Genomic DNA, 23,075 nt, shown 5'->3' with positions numbered 1-23,075 from the left:
AACATCACAATTAAAAGAACTAGAAAAGCAAGAGCAAACACATTCAAAAGCTAGCAGAAGGCAAGAAATAACTAAAATCAGAGCAGAACTGAAGGAAATAGAGACACAAAAAACCCTTCAAAAAATAAATGAATCCAGGAGCTGGTTTTTTGAAAGGATCAACAAAATTGATAGACCGCTAGCAAGATTAATAAAGAAAAAAAGAGAGAAGAATCAAATAGATGCAATAAAAAATGATAAAGGGGATATCACCACCGATCCCACAGAAATACAAACTACCATCAGAGAATATTACAAACACCTCTATGCAAATAAACTAGAAAATCTAGAAGAAATGGATAAATTCCTCAACACATACACCCTCCCAAGACTAAACCAGGAAGAAGTTGAATCTCTGAATAGACCAATAACAGGAGCTGAAATTGTGGCAATAATCAATAGCTTACCAACCAAAAAAAGTCCAGGTCCAGATGGATTCACAGCCGAATTCTACCAGAGGTACAAGGAGGAGCTGGTACCATTCCTTCTGAAACTATTCCAATCAATAGAAAAAGAGGGAATCCTCCCTAACTCATTTTATGAGGCCAGCATCATCCTGATACCAAAGCCTGGCAGAGACACAACAAAAAAAGAGAATTTTAGACCAATATCCTTGATGAACATTGATGCAAAAATCCTCAATAAAATACTGGCAAATCGAATCCAGCAGCACATCAAAAAGCTTATCCACCATGATCAAGTGGGCTTCATCCCTGGGATGCAAGGCTGGTTCAATATACGCAAATCAATAAATGTAATCCAGCATATAAACAGAACGAAAGACAAAAACCACATGATTATCTCAATAGATGCAGAAAAGGCCTTTGACAAAATTCAACAACCCTTCATGCTAAAAACTCTCAATAAATTAGGAATTGATGGGACGTATCTCAAAATAATAAGAGCTATTTATGACAAACCCACAGCCAATATCATACTGAATGGGCAAAAACTGGAAGCATTCCCTTTGAAAACTGGCACAAGACAGGGATGCCCTCTCTATTCAGCATAGTGTTGGAAGTTCTGGCCAGGGCAATTAGGCAGGAGAAGGAAATCAAGGGTATTCAATTAGGAAAAGAGGAAGTCAAATTGTCCCTGTTTGCAGATGACATGATAGTATATCTAGAAAACCCCATTGTCTCAGCCCAAAATCTCCTTAAGCTGATAAGCAACTTCAGCAAAGTCTCAGGATACAAAATCAATGTGCAAAAATCACAAGCATTCTTATACATCAATAACAGACAAACAGAGAGCCAAATCATGAGTGAACTCCCATTCACAATTGCTTCAAAGAGAATAAAATACCTAGGAATCCAACTTACAAGGGATGTGAAAGACCTCTTCAAGGAGAACTACAAACCACTGCTCAAGGAAATAAAAGAGGATACAAACAAATGGAAGAACATTCCATGCTCATGGGTAGGAAGAATCAATATCATGAAAATGGCCATACTGCCCAAGGTAATTTACAGATTCAATGCCATCCCCATCAAACTACCAATGACTTTCTTCACAGAATTGGAAAAAACTACTTTAAAGTTCATATGGAACCAAAAAAGAGCCCGCATCGCCAAGTCAATCCTAAGCCAAAAGAACAAAGCTGGAGGCATCACACTACCTGACTTCAAACTATACTACAAGGCTACAGTAACCAAAACAGCATGGTACTGGTACCAAAACAGAGATATAGATCAATGGAACAGAACAGAGCCGTCAGAAATAATGCCACATATCTACAAGTATCTGATCTTTGACAAACCTGACAAAAACAAGAAATGGGGAAAGGATTCCCTATTTAATAAATGGTGCTGGGAAAACTGGCTAGCCATATGGAGAAAGCTGAAACTGGATCCCTTCCTTACACCTTATACAAAAATCAATTCAAGATGGATTAAAGACTTAAATGTTAGACCTAAAACCATAAAAACCCTAGAAGAAAACCTAGGCATTACCATTCAGGACATAGGCATGGGCAAGGACTTCATGTCTAAAACACCAAAAGCAATGGCAACAAAAGCCAAAATTGACAAATGGGATCTAATTAAACTCAAGAGCTTCTGCACAGCAAAAGAAACTACCATCAGAGTGAACAGGCAACCTACAAAATGGGAGAAAATTTTCGCAACCTACTCATCTGACAAAGGGCTAATATCCAGAATCTACAATGAACTCCAACAAATTTACAAGAAAAAAACAAACAACCCCATCAAAAAGTGGGCAAAGGACATGAACAGACACTTCTCAAAAGAAGACATTGATGCAGCCAAAAAACACATGAAAAAATGCTCACCATCACTGGCTATCAGAGAAATGCAAATCAAAACCACAATGAGATACCATCTCACACCAGTTAGAATGGCAATCATTAAAAAGTCAGGAAACAACAGGTGCTGGAGAGGATGTGGAGAAATAGGAACACTTTTACACTGTTGGTGGGACTGTAAACTAGTTCAACCATTGTGGAAGTCAGTGTGGCAATTCCTCAGGGATCTAGAACTAGAAATTCCATTCGACCCAGCCATCCCATTACTGGGTATATACCCAAAGGACTATAAATCATGCTGCTATAAAGACACATGCACACGTATGTTTATTGCGGCATTATTCACAATAGCAAAGACTTGGAACCAACCCAAATGTCCAACAATGATAGACTGGATTAAGAAAATGTGGCACATATACACCATGGAATACTATGCAGCCATAAAAAATGATGAGTTCACGTCCTTTGTAGGGACATGGATGAAATTGGAAATCATCATTCTCAGTAAACTATCGCAAGAACAAAAAACCAAACACCGCATATTCTCACTCATAGGTGGGAATTGAACAATGAGAACACATGGACACAGGAAGGGGAACATCACACTCTGGGGACTGTTGTGGGGTGGGGGGAGGGGGGAGGGATAGCATTGGGAGATATACCTAATGCTAGATGACGAGTTGGTGGGTGCAGCGCACCAGCATGGCACATGTATACATATGTAACTTACCTGCACATTGTGCACATGTACCATAAAACCTAAAGTATAATAATAATAATAATAATAATAAAAGAAAAAAAAAATGTAAAAAAAAAAAAAAAAAAAAAAAAGAAAAAAGATAGTGAAATGACAAAATGAATATTACTTCTAATTTTAAAAAATTCCCCTGGCAGATTAAAATCTCTACTAACAGGACTCCAAACAATATTCTTAATTAGCTGGCTATTATTTTCTTTTTCTTTTCTTTTTGTTTTTACCACATAAAGACCAAAAATATATTTAAGAAGGGCATGTCCACAGAGCAGCATACAATTGCTTTAGTCTGTTCCATATTCCATAACCACAAAACTTCACAATTATAATTGAGGGGAAAATTTATTCTCTTGAAATCCTTTCAAGATTTTATTGAGAATCAGGTGTTTAACAGGGACAGAAAAGCAGGCAAAGGCATTCTAAAACAGTTTTCAACAAGAATTAAAACTAAAAAAAACAAAAAAGTACGAGGATACTAAATTAAATTTTTAAAAACACTGTTTTCTGAGAATGTTTGGACATTTTACCAAAATTATGTTATCCTGATTGTTGGCATGAATATTCAGAGTTAACTGCAAACTTAATTGAATTCTTATTCTGAGACAGCCTTCCTATATATAATGGCAGGGACCATACCAGAGTCATTATAATCAACATATGTATTCATTACTCTCCTGTGGTTAAACCCCTTGTACACAATTTTAAAAGCTTACAATGGCCTAGAAATGGTTCCACAGGCTTTGCTGTGTCTTTAAGGTCAACATCTCCCCAGTGTCTCACCCATCCGCCACCTTCCTCAGTGAGATTGCATGGGAGAGATGCCACTTAATGGTTAAGTGGGAAAAGTTGTCTTCATCTAAAACTGAGTGTAGGGAAAGCTCTTCTTTTCTGATACAAGTTTCTGATACCAGCTCTCATAAACCCATCAAGCATCCATTTAGTCTTTCACTGTTAAAGTGAAAGGAAACTGTATTTTTTAAATGAACGATGTCTACTCAGTGTTTATGCCTCACAATGAATTTGTTCCAAGTTCCTTTTCCCTTTCAATTTTGTCTCAGAGAGTTATTAAGCTTTCACATAATTAAGCCATGATCCCCGTCTGGGCCCACAGTAAGACTTGTGCACTCTCCACTTTCTCTTACAGAGTGTTTTGCTTTCATTCTTCCCTTCTAGAAAACATGCTTTACTAATAAGTGAAAGGCACTGATTGACAAGTGAAACAATATAAAGAAAGGTTTTGATTGAAATATTTGTCAGTCACTCTGTGAAAGCATAATTTATGTGACAACATTTTTAGCTAATGAAATGAACGTTGTAAAGCTCTAGATAAAAATGGCTACTGTTGCTATGCCCATAAATGTTTTTTAGGACCCAGTGAAAAAACCCAAGTTATTTTTGAAACGTTAGGCCCGTATTTGGGGACTGGTGAAATGGTCTCTCTGCTAATATAGTATCAAATGGTAGTGTATTTTTTATTTTTGTTTTTTGATTTCTTTCAGTTAAAACAACTTTATACTTCAGAGTACATTCTGACATATAGTCTTGAAACTACAGACTAAGTCTAGTCATCCTAAGACTTACAGGACAATACACTTAAGAATCACATTGCTAATTCCCAAACAGAAATCAAACTGTCAGATAGCTTTTAGCCACATTTTTTAAAGTATAATTTGATTGTATGTTGAATTTTTGAGGTTTTAAACTCATCCTTATCATTAGATGAAAGGCCACATGATTGCTTTATTTTTGTTCAATTTTCTTTCACGCTATCTTAGCCATATCATTACTTTTATGAAAATATAGCAGATATACTGACTGTCAAACAGTTAGATGGTGTGTCTACTGTCAATTATATTGCCTCTGGAGTCAAATTCTACTCATTTCCATTTTTCATGTACCTTCTGATGTTAAAAAAAAATTCTTAATTCTAAGTGATGCTCACTGCAATTTTAATGCAGTGCAGACAGACTCCTTGTTGCAGCATTGTTCTCTGCAATTCTATAGCAGTGCATTTTTGGTTATAGCAATTAATCCCCTTTGATTTGTATTATAGTATGTCTTCCAGGCTGAGTTATTTGAGTACAGCGATAGTCTCATCTGTCTTTGTTTCCGCTAGGATCTCTCACAGTGTGAGGCACAGAGTAAGTGTTCAGTTAAAAATAAAAATTAATTGAATTTCCTGCAAAAAGAATTAGTGCATTAAATTCAGTCATTCTAGGTTCTAGCTGCATCCTCCCCTGTAAGTCCTTCCGACTATCTTTTGTTTAAAGAACAGCTAAAAACATCATCAGATCATACACTGGGCCAATAGTACAGTTCCATGGTTATGATACAGGCTTTGAGATCAGGCGCCCTGTGACAAATTGCAGCTGACCCACTTACTGAATAACTGGAGAATGCCCTCTCTGTTCCATTGGGTCCCTCGTGGGTACCATGGCCGTGGTGACTGTAACAGTTTCACCTGGTTACTGTGAGTCCTAAATAGGGCAATTCATGGAAACTTCTTAGTACCATGCTTAGTATATTAAGTGGGACCTGTCAGTATTAGATATTTTTAATAAGAGAACTTAAAACCACAATTACCAAAGGCTAAGAATGGGCATTTGAGGAAACTAATATGAGGACAGTTACCTGCTTGTGAGAGACAGACCAGTTCAAATCAGTTGTGCTGATTATAGTCACTTGGAGAAATAGAGATTGAAAATGTGGAAGATATATTTCCTATTTTTCAATAATACCTACATTTATTTATGCCACTTGTCACACAGGGCTATAATCATGCAGGATTATGATTTTTTTAACACTTTAGACCATAATGATCTAATTTCAATGTATATTTGGTAGGTGTTAAACCAGTAAATGATAGATAATTCAAATTATTAACATTAGTGCTTTAAAGTCAGTCACTATTAAAACCTAATTATTAGTTGAGAGGGTCTATGTTAGTGGACATGGAACTATCCCCCCAAAATGGAAGATATTTGTTCAAATTAAAATTAGAACATGTAGTTCATATATTCTAAATGAACATGTGTGCCTCTGTAATAATAACTTTATTATCACCAAGTTACAGGATGGAGTTTTAATTATGATCTTTCTATCAGTAGAAGCCATGTATTTAGGATTAAAGACCTACTGCTTTAGCTAGTCTAGTTAAAGACTATGGCTTGATACATTCTGGGCTCCAACTTTTATAAAAACCAGAGAATACTTCTACTAACACTTTTCTAATTTCATGGTTCAGTGCACAGTCAGTAAAGATTTAAATAATTCAGAAAGAAAGCCTATTCTCTTCCTTTATTAGAAGTTTGAGTCAGGCAAATTCTTAGACATTTAATAGGTTTTTAACCCTTTTAATAACTTTTTATAACGAAATTTATTGGCTGTTGTTTTAAAGAAAGGGTCACTATATTAGCATGAATAGCAGTCAGTAGTTTTTATGATTAGTTTTGAGACCTTGACCTTATGTGACTCAAAGTTTATAAAACCATAAATGAGTGAGTGATGTTAATATTAACAAAATTAGGTATACCTAGAAATATTGAGACTGCATATAACTACATCTATCCCATTATCTAACATGCTATAAAATTTTGGCAGACAAATATTTGAATCTTGTAATTGTTTTAAAGGAGCTTAAGGTCACTTACAGAGTCAGACACTTTAAAATAGCTGAAAGACATTGTAATTTTCCTAGAATGATTTTTCCAAGTTATTAATACCATGCTCAAAAGGAGAGGATTTCCAGCCTTTTCCTATCTTGGCTTCATGCTATTTTAATGTTTTATAATGTATTATTTGAAAGGATTATTGGATGATTTCCATAATAAAATACTAATGTAAAAATTGTACTTTTCTTCAAGTCTCCAATAAGTTGGGGCATACAAATATTCTGCACAGGGAAGCTGTCTGGCTCAAGCAGAATATAAGGTTTTAATTTTGCTTCTTAAGATGTATTTTTAAGCTGAATGTCGTGTGTATCTAATGATTTAAGTGCCTCTAAATGAACTCAAATATCAGTGTTCTGCACTGATGTTAGGAAGTCAATATCCCACTTGACATCTCTATTTTTGCAAGCATCCCATTAACATTCCGTGGAAAAATATGAGAAAGCAACTTAAATTCCCAAGTTTAAATATGGTGTGAAGAAGCATTCTTGCTAACTCATGCTGCTATGAATACACGGAGGTAGTTCTAGTAAGTGATCCACTACTCCCAGACGGCATGTCTCCCAGTACGTCCCAATTTTCTTGTTACTTAACCTACACTTCCGATCCATTCTTTTTATTTCAATGCACACAATCCTTTGAAAGTATTCTAGAAATAAAGCACATTATTCAGTCCCTTCTCTGGGCACATCAAAACAAAGGAGATGTGAGCAAACATTAGCATGTTTGATACACTTTTAATATAAAATCATAGCCCCTTGTGAACAAAACACTGCGTATACTTTGTAGCACAGATGCAAAAGTCATGATCTATACAAATACAAATAAAAGGCTTCATTGATTCTAATCATAGGTAGACCCAGAGCACATTCATAAACTCCCCTTACCAGAGATGTAATTTGTAGGAACTGCTAATTCAGATGTTTTGGGAACCAGAGGGTGGACCACATGATCCCCAGAGCTCTTTTAGACAGGACAGACCCTTTAGTCCATGAGCCTCTCATGTCCTTCCATTATCTGCAGTTGTGAGAGATGCACCTTGTCAAGTAAAAGTAAACTTTGCCTGTTGCCCATTTGCACATTTCCTTTATTTTTGCTGGGCAGGAAAGCCCTTTCAAGGGCTCGCTGAAGCACGGTGTGTCAAACTTGGTAATATTGACATTGATAGTTTAAGATTCACAGCAGGAAACAAATGGCATTGGCATGAAGCAATCAGAAACGAGGTGGCTCAATCTGAGTAAAAAACATCTTTCCAACCGTGCAGTTAACAGGCAACGCTCTACCCCACAACCTCCTGGCCGAAGTTGTGATCCAAAGGAGAGATTATATGTACATAGTTGATGGAAAAGAATGCTGTCCTATGAACTGGAATACCTTTTTGTACGTTAAAATGTTTTTGAACTTTGTATCTACCAGTTAGCCTATTAGCCTTGATCAGGGAGCTATTAAAACCCAGGTTATAAGTTCAACCTTTATCTGTGCTGTTGACTTTCTCTCAGTGAAACCCTGTGCTCTGTGACTGTAAGCTGCCCTGCTTATCCCAGGGAAGGTCCCCAGAGATACAAGCTTTTGGCTGCCAGAATGTTTGGTCATAATTGTGTCAGTGGCTCACCAGGGACCAGAAATGGTCAGGGAAAGCAACTCAAGGATAATAACCAAAGAGAAGCATCAGCGTGAGCGGCAACCACAAAAATGAATTCATTTGTGACAAAACACATTCATAGTCCTTATCTTAGTTAACCCTCACAGTCATGTTTTAAGGAAGCATTTAAGGTCAGTACACTCCTCTCCTATTTGTCTCCTTAAAACATATCACTGTCCTAGAATATTTATTGTCTTGTCTGTCTCTTCCACTAGGAAGTGAGCTGCATCAGGGCACGAATTCCAACTACGTGGTCACCACTGTGGACCAGGTACCTAAGACAGTGCCTGGCACGTAGCAGGCACTCAATAAATATTTGTTGGTGAAAAATTATCCTCTTTTTATGAGGTGAAAAATGAGGGTTAAAGAAGTTGAAAGTAAGACAACTCATTAGAAACAGTGGCAGCTAGATGTCGTGAATAGGGTTGCCTCCACAATAGCACACGGCCTCCCTCTCCTTTAGAGAAAGGAAAAAAATCGAATAAAATGGAGTAAAATTGCTTTTTCAGTTGTTTATAAATATAAATCCAGATGCATACACTAGAGCAACTAAGACACTTCTTTCTGGATCTGCTGGATGTGGCAGCAATTGAAGTGGAGTTCTGCAGAGGAGGCCAGGCAAGGGCACTAAGGGCGTTAAGAGGTTCAGGGCCCCCCTTCTCTCTGTTGCTTGCTGCTCTTCGATATCTGATCTTTGGTTCATCCCTGGGAGAGGATGTACAAACAAACAAACACCAAAACTGGTGACATGGTTTTTAGCCAGTGTGATTTTTAGCCATCGCTTTTAAGACTCTTCAGTGATGTTTTGCTCTGAACACACCAAATTCCTTGAGTAATAAGGGGCCCATTCGTGGAAGAAGCCACAATGGAGAGACTACAGTGTGAAGGACTATGATGGTCAGGTAATGCAGAAGTCAGGCAGTGTGAGCACTGGTTTCTGAGGCAGCTTTAATCTTCCCTGAAGATGGTGGTTCTAGAGAGTACTATGGCTGTCCATTTGGCAAATATCTAATAAATTGTGCTCCAGAGTTCTTACTTTCCTGTGATAAATTGTTTTATAATGACTAATTACCTTAACTAAACTACGGTTATTCTATTGTAGCGTACTGTAAAGAAAGCTGAACCCTACTTGTTGCTATTGTCTTTTGAAAGAAAAGCAAAGATTCCAAATATTAAATACAAAAACAATTTTGTTTTTGGAAATGCAGAGTTGAAATCAAGTTATTCTAAATTAAAATAGGATAAAAATACATTTTTATAAAAATGTCCAACCTTTCTTTTGAACCTCACTTGTCTCAGTCTTTAAAAATACAGCAAGTTCTGTGCATATGTATTTTTCCAAATTTTCCCTCTTTCATTGTTAATTATCAGTGTTCAGTGCAACTAATTGAAGTCTAATAGCAAAAATCTCAACATAAAGTTTATTTAAAGTACACATTTCTACATAATAAATAGATCACAAGAAGGTCACGTAAAAACGATTTATTTAATGTGTTTGGACAACAAATAATTAAGCTCTCTTGGAAATGCATTTAGGAAAATAATAAATAAATTTTGATTATTAAATTTCCCCACACATTTATTCTGTTGTATACATTTACATATTAATTGAATCCCTGGCAAAAACATGTAATCAAATTGGGGACTTAAATAATATTAACATTTACATTCTTCTCAAAGACTCTTAGAGGGCATTATTCCTAAGAAAAATGAAACCGCTTTGCATTCCTGCCCTAATTAATCATGCAGGCCTGCATGGACAACCAAGAGCAAGGCTCAGAAGTTTTTCTTTAGGTGCTATGAGCGGTGTGTGTTTGATAGTGTGTATAAAAGAGACCGAGAGGAAGCGCTTGTCACAGCTAAAGCCAGCAGGGTCTCGTTATTGCCCTGGGGAAAGCACTCCACAGCTCAGGGTGTCAAATGCTGACAGACAGGGGTAAATGGACGGGCTTCAGAGATTCCTCACGTTCTCCTGCTCCTGCTGCAACTGGCAGCCTTCCAGGCCTTGCCTGCAAAGACCACAGAAAGCACCAGCTGGTGAGCCACATTAGCAAATAAGGCCTCAGGGCTACCCATGTTCCAGCGCTCTGTGCACCAACTGCTATTCACTCTAACAGCTGGATCAGAGCAGAGCCAGCCGAGGCGGTGGTGCAGTTTTATGTGTACAACTGTTTTGATATAGATTGTCTGCTAGAGGCAGAGAGAATGATAGCTTTCAAGGCTGGCGTGTTGGATGGGGAAGGATGCAGATATTTGAAGGAGGAATACAGACTCTGGAAGGATTGTGAAGCACACAGAGTTTTAAACACTGAAAGGCAGGCCCTCCGTCATTCTGGTGCCATTCAAGTATGTGATTTTAACACTGTTTCATCACTAACATGACTAATGTTATTCCAAGGATTTTTTTTTTCACCATTCCAGTTACACCAAAATCTTACTCATTTTTTAAAAATAATAACCTGAGATGAGCAACAGGGTTTTTTTTTCTTTTCCTTTTCAAAGAAAATCTAAGGAGCCAGTCACGGTGGCTCACACCTGTAATCCCAACACTTTGGGAGGCCGAGGTGGGTGGGTCACCTGAGGTCAGGAGTTCAAGACCAGCCTGGCCAACATGGTGAAACCCCGTCTTTACTAAAAATACAACAATTAGCTGGGTGTTGCGGCACATGCCTGTAATCCCAACTACTCAGGAGGCTGAGGCAAGAGAATCACTCGAACCTGGGAGGTGGAGGTTGCAGTGAGCCAATGTCGTGCAATTGCACTCTAGCGTGTGCGACAGAGTAAGAGTCCATCTCAAAGAAAAAAAAAAAGAAAATCAAAGGAAAGAAAGTGAAAACATATGCTGAAATATGTAGCTAATATTGTGTCTGATGTTTGCACCTTGAGCTCTGTCCTCAATGTGGCACTCTTCAGCTCTAGGTAACCAGACAAGGGGAGAAAGGAACAAGAGCATCAGGGCAGGTCATGAGGGACAATACATGACTTCAGCTTTGGCTTCCTAATTGATTTTAATGGGACTTTTTTTTTTGCATTAATTGGAAAAATTGAAATCTCCTCTTCATCATTGTAATACCCCTTCATTATTTTAATTGACATTGGTCATCAATAGCAATGTAAATTTTTAGGAAACAGATCTGACCTCCAAAAAAGTGAAACCTAGCACCCATTTTCAAATGGACAGAGTTTTGCAAATGGTGAGATAAATATTAAGAGCCACTCAACACTAAAATGACAATGACATGCAGGACATTTTGCCAAGAAAATATGAAGTTCATTAGGCTTGAAAATAAACAAAATGAGGAACACACACATGAGAAATTACCTTTGAGACATTTGAGCCCTAGAATTTAGCAAATGAAGTTCCCAAAAGATTAAGGATTTATAACAACTATTTCTGTGAAGCTGGCATCATCAATTCTAATTGTACCAGACCTAAACATCTATTCAGTGTTAACTCAAGAAATATGTATTGAGTTCCTACTACGTGCCAAGATCTGTTCTAGATACTAGGGCTATAATGGTGAACAAAATAAATTATTTCTCAGCTTTTTAAAGTTTATAATCTGTTAGGATGTATCAGTTAGGATTATGTTGGGCTGCCTATAACAGAAAACCCCAAATGTCAATGATTCTGCAATGACAGACATTTACTTCCCTTTCACTCCCACTGTAAGTAGGTTGTCCAGGCTCCAGAATAATCACACCCTCAGGCTCCTTTCTTGTGCCTTCAGCGTCCTTATCGTGCCATGTCATTGTTCAAGATATTTTCCCTAGCTCTCTCCATCACCTCCACGTTTTTGCCAGCAGGAACTTGAAAAAAAAACAAACGAAGGTGAGACCTTCCCTTCATGGATACTTCTTGGAAGCACCACACGAGGATTCTGCTTACATTTCATTGTCACAGGGCCATGCATAGCTGCAAAGGAAGCTACAAATGTCCTCCTTGAGCCAGCTAGAGGGGCCCATTTTTCAGCACAAAAGGAAAATAAGTGTAGGAGGGTAGCTTGAGGTTTCTGCCACAAAGGGAAATGGACATTAATCAAATCTTTTCATCTTGTGACTAAGAAGTTCCCAGGAAAAATGAAACATCATCAGACTAGTTAAAGTCAGTTTATACTGAGGAATTCATTTCCTTAGTTACACACTGACACAGCAAATATTTTTGAATATTTAGAATACCATTTAACTAAAAGATATCTCAAGAGGGATTGAAAAATGCATTAGTCATGAACTAATCAAGGAGATTACTATCTAGAAGGTACATACATGTTAAAGAAATAAATTTTAAAGTGGTGTCCCATAAAGAAAGTATAGACGAAATGCTTTGGCAGTTCAGAATAAGAAGGTTCTTGGAGCCTTATAGATAAGCTGACTTTTGAACTTGACTTTAAAGTATTTTTAGGGTTTGGATATATGAAGATGGTAAAGGCAGCATGGAATCGTGGGGAAAGTACAAGTATGTAAGAAAAGTATATTTCACTTTTACTTCAGTCTTTGTTGATAGAAAGATCTGAGATCATTTAACCTCTCTGTGGGCTTGTGCAAAGCAGCTATTCCTACATGGCTCCCTCAAAGGGAAGTTATAAGGATCAATAAGTAAAAGTACTGGGCAAACCACAAATCACTGAGCAACGTATGGGGTTTTTTCCCTCTTTTTAACAACTTTAGACAACAAATTCTCAGAAAATGGTAACTGAATAATGACAGAGCAGTGTAAACAAAGACACATGATTAAGGGAGAGAGATTTAAGTAAAAAAGGAGCAATTAATTGGATTTGACTGAACAATAGAGTAGACGAAGGATGGTTATAGGGTGTGAGTTTCATTTGGAAGGTTTCATGTCATGCTGAAGAGTTTGGATTTAATTTGGAGGACAGATGTCATTGGAGAATTTTTGAGCCCATGGCTCATGAAGATTAATTTTGTACCACTCTTTGGGGTAGATGTAAAGAGACCAATTTTAGTTAAGCAGCTATTGCAAGTGAAAAGGTAACGAAGGCCTGGATAGATGAATGGGTGTGGAAACGGGTGGAAGGGCAGATGGAAATAGTTGATGTTTCAAGGTAGACCCAACAGAACTCACAAGAGTTTGGTAGAAAAGGAAAGAGTCAAAAATCACTGCAACATTTTGAGTAGAGGTGACAAGGAAGATGAAGGTGTCATCAACAGATATTGGTCAGACAGAAAAAAAATAGGTTTGAGAAAGAAAACTTTGTTCACATTTCTAGCAAGAATGATGTCCAAGTAGTAATGTCTCACAAGCAATTGCAGAATTAGGCTTGGAATTTGGGTCAGAACTGTACATTTTAGTTTAGAACATTTCCCATTAATAAAACCATGGCAAATTTTATCTGGGTGGAAGAAATGTGACTCAGAATAACATGTTAAGGAATCACTTAGAGGTGGGATGTTGTAGAAAAAAGAGAAGTCAGTGAAGGAGTTGAGAAGAATCAGAAAGAACAACCATTGCAATTAAGCATGACTTAAGTGGATTATTCAAAATAAATTTAAAATATTGGTGATTAACAGGAAATAATATTCTACTACTTCCGGTTTTGTATTTGACATGACGGAGCTGTAGTCAATCAGTATCTTTACAGCAGGAAACCAATAGTCAAAACATTAGCTTACTTGCATGATCTAACTAATTATTCATATTTTCAGTAATCAAACTTTATCGAGTTTAATTTTCCCCATATTATACATTACTCAGTGATTAATACCGAACTGTCTTTTAGGAAAACAAGGTAAGTGGAAATACTCCTCCTAATTCAGAAATGTTGTCATGGGTGTTAAGATCCCACTGTTTGTAAGTGCATCTGAGGACTGAAGACACAGATATGCTCCCTCATTTGTGCTTGCCATGCTCCACACAGGAAAAGTGTGCTTTGATTTGGTATTCAAGCTGTCTGCCTGACTTAACACCACTGGTGACAGGATACATTGAACTAATGATGAGACTGTGGAAAGAGAGGTACCCTCTTGAGTACTTCACCATCCTTACCCGGATTGATACTTTACTCTTCCATAGCCACACCCACCTTCTTCTCCTTCCATTGCAAGAGCGGGAATGCAGGTTTTAGTGCCCAGAGATCTACACACTACACAAATTAACATGAGAAAACATCTTAGAAGATTGCAAGACAGGGGAGGAGAGAAGGTGCGATAAAGTGAAGATTGCTTCAAGCTTTTGGAACACTTTTAGTTGTAGTCATAAATCTGGAACTCTATATGAAAATTAATTTAGAACCCATCCTCTCTGATACATTAAAACCACAAGATTTCTGAAAGGATGAGAAGAAATGGGCTGAAAACAGACATGTTACAGACTGTACGTGTTTTGTAACTTGGGATTTATGTGAAGGAGAAATAGAGATAGCAATTAGTTACATACTTTTGGAAAGATCATTTAGTTGAAGTATGATTTTGCTACTAAATGCTTTTCATTTACAAGGCTATAAAACACATAAGTTGGAATATGCACATTAGTGCTTTATTTGGTTAAGGGTTGGGAAAGAAGACTGCCCCCTGTAGGACAGTGTCCACTTACAGGTAGCCATTACTCTGTGCCCATAATGGGAGCTGTTCTGCATGCTAAGGGTCTAAAAACATACCGGACTTGAGGACATTTGACAGTAGGCCTGAAAAGAAATTTAGTATACACTGTCTCTTCTGTGTATTTTCAAAAGTCAGTCCTAATTTTCATGGTACCCTCTGTCCTTGGCACAACTTTAAGGATATCTGTGAAAGCTAGCATTGTTTCATAAAGAAGATCAGTTTGTAGAAGTTACATGTACATCTAAGAAGAGGCAACAACCATTTTAGTAAATGTGACTGAAGGCAACATGAATGGGCTAGATAAAACCATTGTTGATTTGGGTAGACAACATTTGAAAAGGCATTTTTAATTATCTTTAATTAACTGTAATCCTTTTTATGGAATATGTAAAATGTTGAATCAGCTGTTTAATAGAGTGGGAAGTGTCAAAGACTGGAATTACGAGAGGTGGGTTTTATCTTTCGTTTTGGTCAAGTCATTTGATCTCTTTTGGTTTTACTCCTTCATTTATTCATTTATAATTATTTATATACTTATTCCACAAACATTCAACAAGCTTGCACTATCATCACCCCCTCCCAGTTTTCCTCTTCCATAGACTGACAGTGTCACCAAGAGCCTTTGCAGCTCTTGCATGCACCATTGAATAGTAAAAGCTTCTTTATGAGGGACATCACAGAAAGGAGAATCTTGAACTACTTTTGAAGGGTTGGAGGAATACAGTTTGCATAATGGAAAAAACGTTGGTTCGGACTTAGAAAAGGCAAGTACAAATCATGAGGCCAGCCAGAGGTCTAGGATACCTTGAACTGTGCATGAAGACTGAGAAGTAACCAAAGTTGGAAAGGAGCTAAAGGAGTGAAATTGACTAATAAGAGACCTCATGGTGGAGGCAGTAAAGGTGTTCCAGAGAAGAACACAGGGCACACATGGGGGCTCTGGACAGCCTCAGTTTTAGCTTTAGGTGAATCTAACTAGATTGGTAAAATGACTACAGGGAAAATGATAGAAAATGATTTTATTATCATAAAAACAAAAACAAGAACCTGTGACTAGGTTACTTAATTTGCCTCCACAGTATTTTCGTGTCACAATAACATTTGCAGACAGGTCATTGCTAAACATCTGATACTTTGTGGGATTTTCTTTTCTAATGAAACAGAATAAGGTAACATTATTATTTTTTCACTTCCAACATGTAACTTTAACCATATATCTTTTTTCTCCACAGTTTCCTTGTTTTTCTCTCTTGTTTTGTGTGCCCTCTACCTGCCTGAATTCCTCAACCCCCCTCAGGATGAAAAAACTGAGCTGCTCCTATAAGCACCATGAAATATTCTCCATTATTTTAAGTTTGAAAATGCCAGAGAAATGTTAAGTGAAATTCTCCATACTCCTCTTATACAACACATTTGACCTCTAGATACCTTAAGAGCTTCATCCTCCAATGCTTTTAATTCTAATCCTTGCAGAGACAAAATTCATTGCTTGAATTACAAGAGTGAGTCTCATTAAGGCTAAAAACCAGTGACTCAGATAGCATAATGGATTAATATGTTGACCTTGCAATTTTAGAGCTTTACTTTCAAGTCTGACTGTGCAGTCATTTCAATAGTCAATTAATATTTGGTTAATACCAGCCGATCAGTGTTTTGAATCTGGTAGTTAGGAGATCATTTTGGCTAGTAATACCCTGTAAAGCTTTAAACTGAGTACAAGAGTACACTTATTAACTCCCAAAGCCTTTCTTAAATGATGAAGATAAAACAAACAGGGTTTAATGAATTGTTGTGAATATTGTAATCACTAATAATTGAATAATTTTGACAGACACTCTAATGAGCATCAACATCTTGAAACTTACATTATATAAATATGATCATGCTATAATGTACAAATACATATATAAATAATATATTTCTATATTTCACTAGTGTAGAAAGACTGTAAATATAATTAATCATATCTTGAGTAATGAAGTATGATGCTAACTGGATTCTCAAATTCCAGTCTTTTGGTAGTCTTATGCTATCCTTTATGGTGATATATACTTTTAGGATTATTTTACCCCAGATAAAATAAATGTGTATGTAACTCAGCAGAACATCTGGAAATCTAAAGAATTATTACTTTTTTGCCCAAAACATATTTGTGAAAATTACTCCTTTCCTATTTATTTATTTACGTATTTATTTATTTATTTATTGTAGATGCCAGATATACGAAACCCAGAAGGAACTCAGTACAGTTCCCATCCTCAGATGGCAGCCATGAGACCAAGGGGCCAGCCTGCAGACATCAGGCAGCAGCCAGGAATGATGCCACATGGCCAGCTGACTACCATTAACCAGTCACAGCTAAGTGCTCAACTTGGTTTGAATATGGGAGGAAGCAATGTTCCCCACAACTCACCATCTCCGCCTGGAAGCAAGTCTGCAACTCCTTCACCATCCAGTTCAGTGCATGAAGATGAAGGCGATGATACCTCTAAGGTATGAATAAGTTATTTTTAGGACCTATGGGAGACTATTCTTAGGCACCCTCTTTGACCTGTGCTGGGTACAAGTTTATATCATCCATGTGAGAAACATTGGAGGGAGACACCTGCTTTGTTAATGAAGCATGAGGTTACAAACAAACTGGATTAAACCACCTGCTTGTCTAATTACACTTTAAAGTCCCTGAGAAATCCTTTAAATATAGATGTGTTAAGCATAAAAGTTGTTTGCGCCCACAGAAGGTTGGGCCTGTATATTCAATGTACCATTTTAAGAAGGCAGTATACTGGGGTACAATGAAGGTCATGTGTGTGTGTGTGTGTGTGTGTGTGTGTGTGTGACAGAGAGAGAGATAGAGAGGAGATGTATGGTGATGATGTTAGATGAAACCTTTGTGGCCACCTGACCCAACCATTTCATATTGAGGACGTGGAAAGTAAGTGCCAGGGATATTAGATGACTCCTTTCCTGGGTGATTCATTGCATACCTTTTGTTAACTCCTTGCCAATATAGTTGTTTATTTGTGTGTCTGTCACCAGCAGAACCATTCTTTTAAGTTATCTGAATAGGAAGATAGGTTTTATGTCAGCCACCTTTTTTTCTTTTTACCATTGTGAGAATTTTGTTTTTGGAAAATTAAACTGTAAACATGCTACCAAAAGCAGCACTATACAATCCTGATATACATGGTTAACTTTCTAGTAACTTCGCTAATTTTTTTCAGTCCAGATAAATAGTGATTCATCGATTTATTTAGCCTGATGACAAAGATAAGATTGCTGCACTGACTATATTTTCCTCTTGTTTGTATTCTTGATGTTCTGGCATTTGGAGCCTTAATCCTGGAAATTCAGGGCTAGCTAATTTTTAGAGATTGCAAACGACACTCTGCTAGCCCCCTTTCTATAAACAAGCCAACAATTCACAGCTGCACCCCAAACATCTCCTTTAAAAACTCTCACATACGAAGCCAGTATTCCCTCTGCCCTACATCGCCCCTAGGCTAAGTGTCAGACAACTAGGGATCACTCCTTACAGCCCATAGCCCTCCAAAGTTATTCAAACTATCCAGTCCTAGGCTTACTCAGCATGCCAGCCTGCCTTGCCCATTCCTGCCCACAAAATCCCCAGTAAAGGCTCTGGGCGTGCTCTGTCTTCTCCCTCTTTCTGTCTCCTGGCCAACGTGGGTACTTCCCGAGGTGGCCCTGTGTGCTGTGCTGTGCCTTCTCTTTCCAGGGATCTGTGAATGGAAACTTCTTCCTTAACAATCCTCATTTCCATGTCTTCTGTCTTACCATACCTGACTGAAACAAATCCCAAGTACGTTTTAGAACAGCTGCAGAACCTAACACTGCCCAAGCCAATCCCTCCATCCTTACTGTCTCTCGTTGTCAGTGAGTCAGCCTCTTATGAGTTAGGTGAAAAGGCAGGAGGAAACTAATTGATATTCATAAATAATTGACTGGGTTGCTGAAAGCCTTGCCTTCAGCTGACCATTTCCAGGGCAATAATTTTCTTCAGAAAATACAGGTTATTCCAATGGCTCCACGTACTCATTGGCTGTTAGATTACACCTAATGGCCAATGAGTAGCTGAACCCAAATGTGAACACCAATAATTTGTTTGTGGACAGTGATTTAGATGTTGATTATGCATGAATAATTCAAGTCAATTTGCTAAACACAGATGATATGTACTATATTGTAAGGGGAAAAAATTAATGTTCTGCTCATAGTAAAGATCAATTTTTGTATCTGGATTGTGTCTTTATCAGTATTCATTCCTGACATTTCAGGAAATTAAATGCAAAATTAGTAGCATCCTCTGACAGTAAATTGTATACCAGATTATTCCTAATTACAATAACATTTTTCACAGTCTTCCACTTATATGAGTAGAAGAGTAGGTAGAAATCTGAAATTCATAGAATTAGCATTCATGGGTTCTGCCATTTGCTATTAACCTGTTAGGTCCATATTTTATAATTTTGCTAAAGCATGAATTTACATGCTTCCATACTGATAGGAAACTTTGCCAGTGGGCATCCTATTCAGTCATTCAATATCCACATCTTGAAATAATTTATAACTCTTCATTTTAGTGGACTGTGTAAGCATCGCATAGTAAAACTCATATTCTATAGTGATAGATTATTGAATTATCAATGCAGGAAAGTTTAGGGATTGATTTCTAAGACTGCAACCATTAAAATGATTTTTTTATCTGCACAAACATTCACACAAAGTCATATTAAGTGTATTTTCCATCTCAAGAAAGTAACCCTTCATTCCAGTTCTATACACTGTTTTTCACCTTGTCTCCAATTCAAATCCTCCTACTCATTTATTTGAGTTATATTATTATATTTATTTAAGCTAGAAAAATCCTCTGATGAAAACGTTAAAGCATTCTTCATTACAGTTAAGGATTAAACTGGATTTTTTCCTTTATATGCGAGTAGGATTTATGTGGAATGTTGTAGTGCAACAGCGCCAGTTAAATGTGAAACAGCATTAAGTCAAAATGATCATTGAAATCATTTCTAAGAAGTGAACTAAAAAAGAATATTTAGTTCCACACCAGAAAAAGCGTTTAAAGCTTTCCTCTTAACACTTTGTGCTGTCTTTAAGCAATTATATATTGATTCCAGCTCATCTAATTGAACAATTAAATGAAATAAGTCTGTTTTGACAGAGAGGAATATTGTAAATACATCAGTAAAATAAATTATCACCTTATAAACACTACCCGTGATTTTGATTGCTAGGAAACTGTGTTGACAGCCTTAAGTCATAAATGAGACACAGTAAAGCATCAAAGAAATACGAACTTAGGCAGCTTGTGGTTCTAAGCCTGTAATCTCGTATTTGTAATATAAGAGATACTTTAAGACACATAAAGTAGCTGGCATTACAAGCATATTTTTGGCACAGTTTTCTCTTTAAGGAAATTATGGGTAAGAATCACATTATATATTTTTCTATCCTTTTACTTTCTGCTTTTCTGTTGAAAATATCCATGTTTTATCTGACTGTCTCTTATAAATGTCATGTAGTTAAATGAGCTTTTACTTTAAAATGAAACCTTTACTACATTTACCTTAATATAAATATGAAAATAGGCTTGTTTTTCTAAGTATGTTGCTTTCTGTTTATGCCAGAAATATTTTATGTTTTTTTCCTCATCTTCTTTAAGATTGCTCTCATTTTTCTCATTACATTATTTCCCATTTTGAGATTAGAGATTTTATATTCTTTCTCTTCTTTCAATAGCTGTCCCTGGAATACAACTATATAGAAGTCTAAAATTTACCAATATCTTTACCTTTTTTCTTAGATTACTTTAACTTCATACAACTTCCGTTCAATTTATGTTGGGAGCTGTTATTGTTGTTCATTCTAATTATAGTTTAATTGAATTCTGTAACTGAATAAACCTCATGAAACACTATTTTAATTATTTTATGAAGTTATTTTTCCTTTGGATTTATTCACATATATATTTCTTTCACCTGACATCTTTTTCTTTATGCCTTTAAAATGTTCTTTCATGAAGGTCTGCAGGGAACATGCTTACCTTAAAAAACACATTTGCTAGGTATAGAATTCTAGATTGACGGTTATTTTCTTTCAGCATTTTGAAGATATTATATTATTCCACTGAATCTTTGTTTTCACTATTGCTTTTGAGAATTTACTGCCTGTCGTTCCTTTGAAAGTAACCTGACTTTACTCTCTGACTGCTTTTGAGATCTTCTCTTGTCTTTGGTGTCCTGCAGCTTCATGGTGATATGTGTGGGTTTCTTTGCATGCATTCCGATTGTAATCATTTCTGTCTATCAGCATTTTGGGGAAATTTTCATTCCTTATTTTTTTCAGATACTGCCTCTATCCCATTCTTGCTCCCTTCTCATGCTGTTATTCTGAGGGGATGAATATTAGACTTTCTCCTTTCCATGACTCTTTTTCATATTTTCTACTTCCTTGCCCCTATGTATTACATTCTGATTAACTTATTTTCCAGTTCATAATTCTCTTTTCAGCTGTACCTAACCTGAAATGGTCTACTGCAATTTTAATCTCAAATATTTTATATTTTTGGTTTCATTTGGTTCCTTCTCAAATGAGTTTGGACTTCTTTCTTTAGTTGCTTGCTCTTTACCCATGTATTTAATCTCTTTTATTCTTTTAAGCATGTTAAACATATTTGTTTTATACCCTCTTTTGCTAATTTCCATACATGAAGTATTTTGAAGTCTGAATATGTTGGTTTTAATAGCTTGTTTCATTTTGCTTTTTGTACTTTTGAAATGAGAATTAATATTTATTAGAACTTTGTAAGAATTCTTCTAGAGCTTGTTTAAAAGTGGATTTCTCTGGGGATGATTTATATTTGTTTCTGCCACATATTTTGAACCATTACAATCAAGAACCACACTTGGCCTGAATTTTTCAGACCACCCACATAGTGTATGTTCAGGCTACAAATCTTGCAAATGCTGGCTTTTGTTTGTGAATGAACACAAGAGATTTTGTTCCACTCTTCATTTGTATCAAGGTTCCGGAGCAGCCATTCTTGCATGTTCTGGGAGGTCACATACAAGGGAATGTTACTTCACCCTTGCACTGACAGTCTAATTCTTTTACATCTTGATTTAACAGGACCACTCCCACTAAACATCTTGCTTTTGGTAAGGCATGGGGTTTGTCTTCTGTCTATTGCACTCTTAACTCAAATTCACACGAGGTTCAACAATATCTTCAATATGAAAGCTGCCTTTAATACACTGCGTCTTTTCTGAGTTCACTTAGTTTTTGCCTTTAGGAGTTTGTTACTAATTTGCTAGCTCATCAATGCATGTGCTCTGCCACACTAGACAGAAGCAGGAGGTTTTTTTCTCAAAGCGAATAGGATAAATCACTAGAGCAGCAATTAAATAAGCCTTTAGAGTAGGAGTTTTTATTTACCACTGCTCTGAAGACAAGAAGACTCCTGGAATAAAGTAGAAATGAGAAACAGACAGGATTCTATAAATATTAAGTGAAATCAAACAGTGTTAGAACCAAACGTCACGTTACTTTATCTAACTAGCAATGGGACAGAATACTTCAAACTGGGACTTGGAAGTCTGGTATTGTCATCATTGAACTGTACTTATATTGTAACTGTTCACTTTATATAGTATAATGTGTATGTTACTTTTAAAGAATTTATTAGACCACAGCAATTAAACTAATGTATGCCCCTTATTTATTTAAAAAAAAAGTATCCTATTTGTTAAGGCTGAGCCTAATAAACTAGTTCAGGAGAAAATGATAAAATTTAGTCAGCCAGTTAGTACCTGATTCCAAATCATCTTTCCTAAAATGTATTCAAGTAAATAATTATGCCAGGATATAGACATTAATTGATCTCTTTATACCCTAGATGACTGAGTCATCATACCCTAGATGACTGAGCATACTTAAGTAATTCATGGAATAAAAACAGAATGAGACTTAACATAGCCGCCTGGCATTTTATTCAGCGGGACCCCACCTCAACAGCTTGCCTTCTTTGTAAGCCTGTAAAAGCCCTCAATCCAAAAGAATAAGAAGTAAACATATTTCCCTACATCAGCAAATTTAGAAAAGATCAAGTGGATCTCATAA

The 23,075-nt window shown here is 36.6% G+C and overlaps 1 protein-coding gene across 3 annotated transcripts in view; it reads left to right on the top strand.

Annotated features, from left to right (window-relative positions):
- TOX (thymocyte selection associated high mobility group box) overlaps positions 1–23,075 on the top strand; it is a 319,032-nt gene that overhangs the window by 255,580 nt on the left and 40,377 nt on the right. For all 3 annotated transcript variants that reach the window (XM_002819113.6, XM_054561646.2, XM_063726658.1), the window contains one exon: positions 17,136–17,417. In XM_002819113.6, the coding sequence (XP_002819159.1) occupies positions 17,136–17,417 (282 nt within the window). The remainder of the gene's footprint in view (positions 1–17,135; positions 17,418–23,075) is intronic.

This window comes from Pongo abelii, chromosome 7 (assembly GCF_028885655.2).
Source record: "Pongo abelii isolate AG06213 chromosome 7, NHGRI_mPonAbe1-v2.0_pri, whole genome shotgun sequence".
NCBI lineage: Eukaryota > Metazoa > Chordata > Mammalia > Primates > Hominidae > Pongo > Pongo abelii.
Note: the sequence above shows the minus strand (reverse complement) of the source record. Positions and strands in the feature narration are given on the sequence as shown.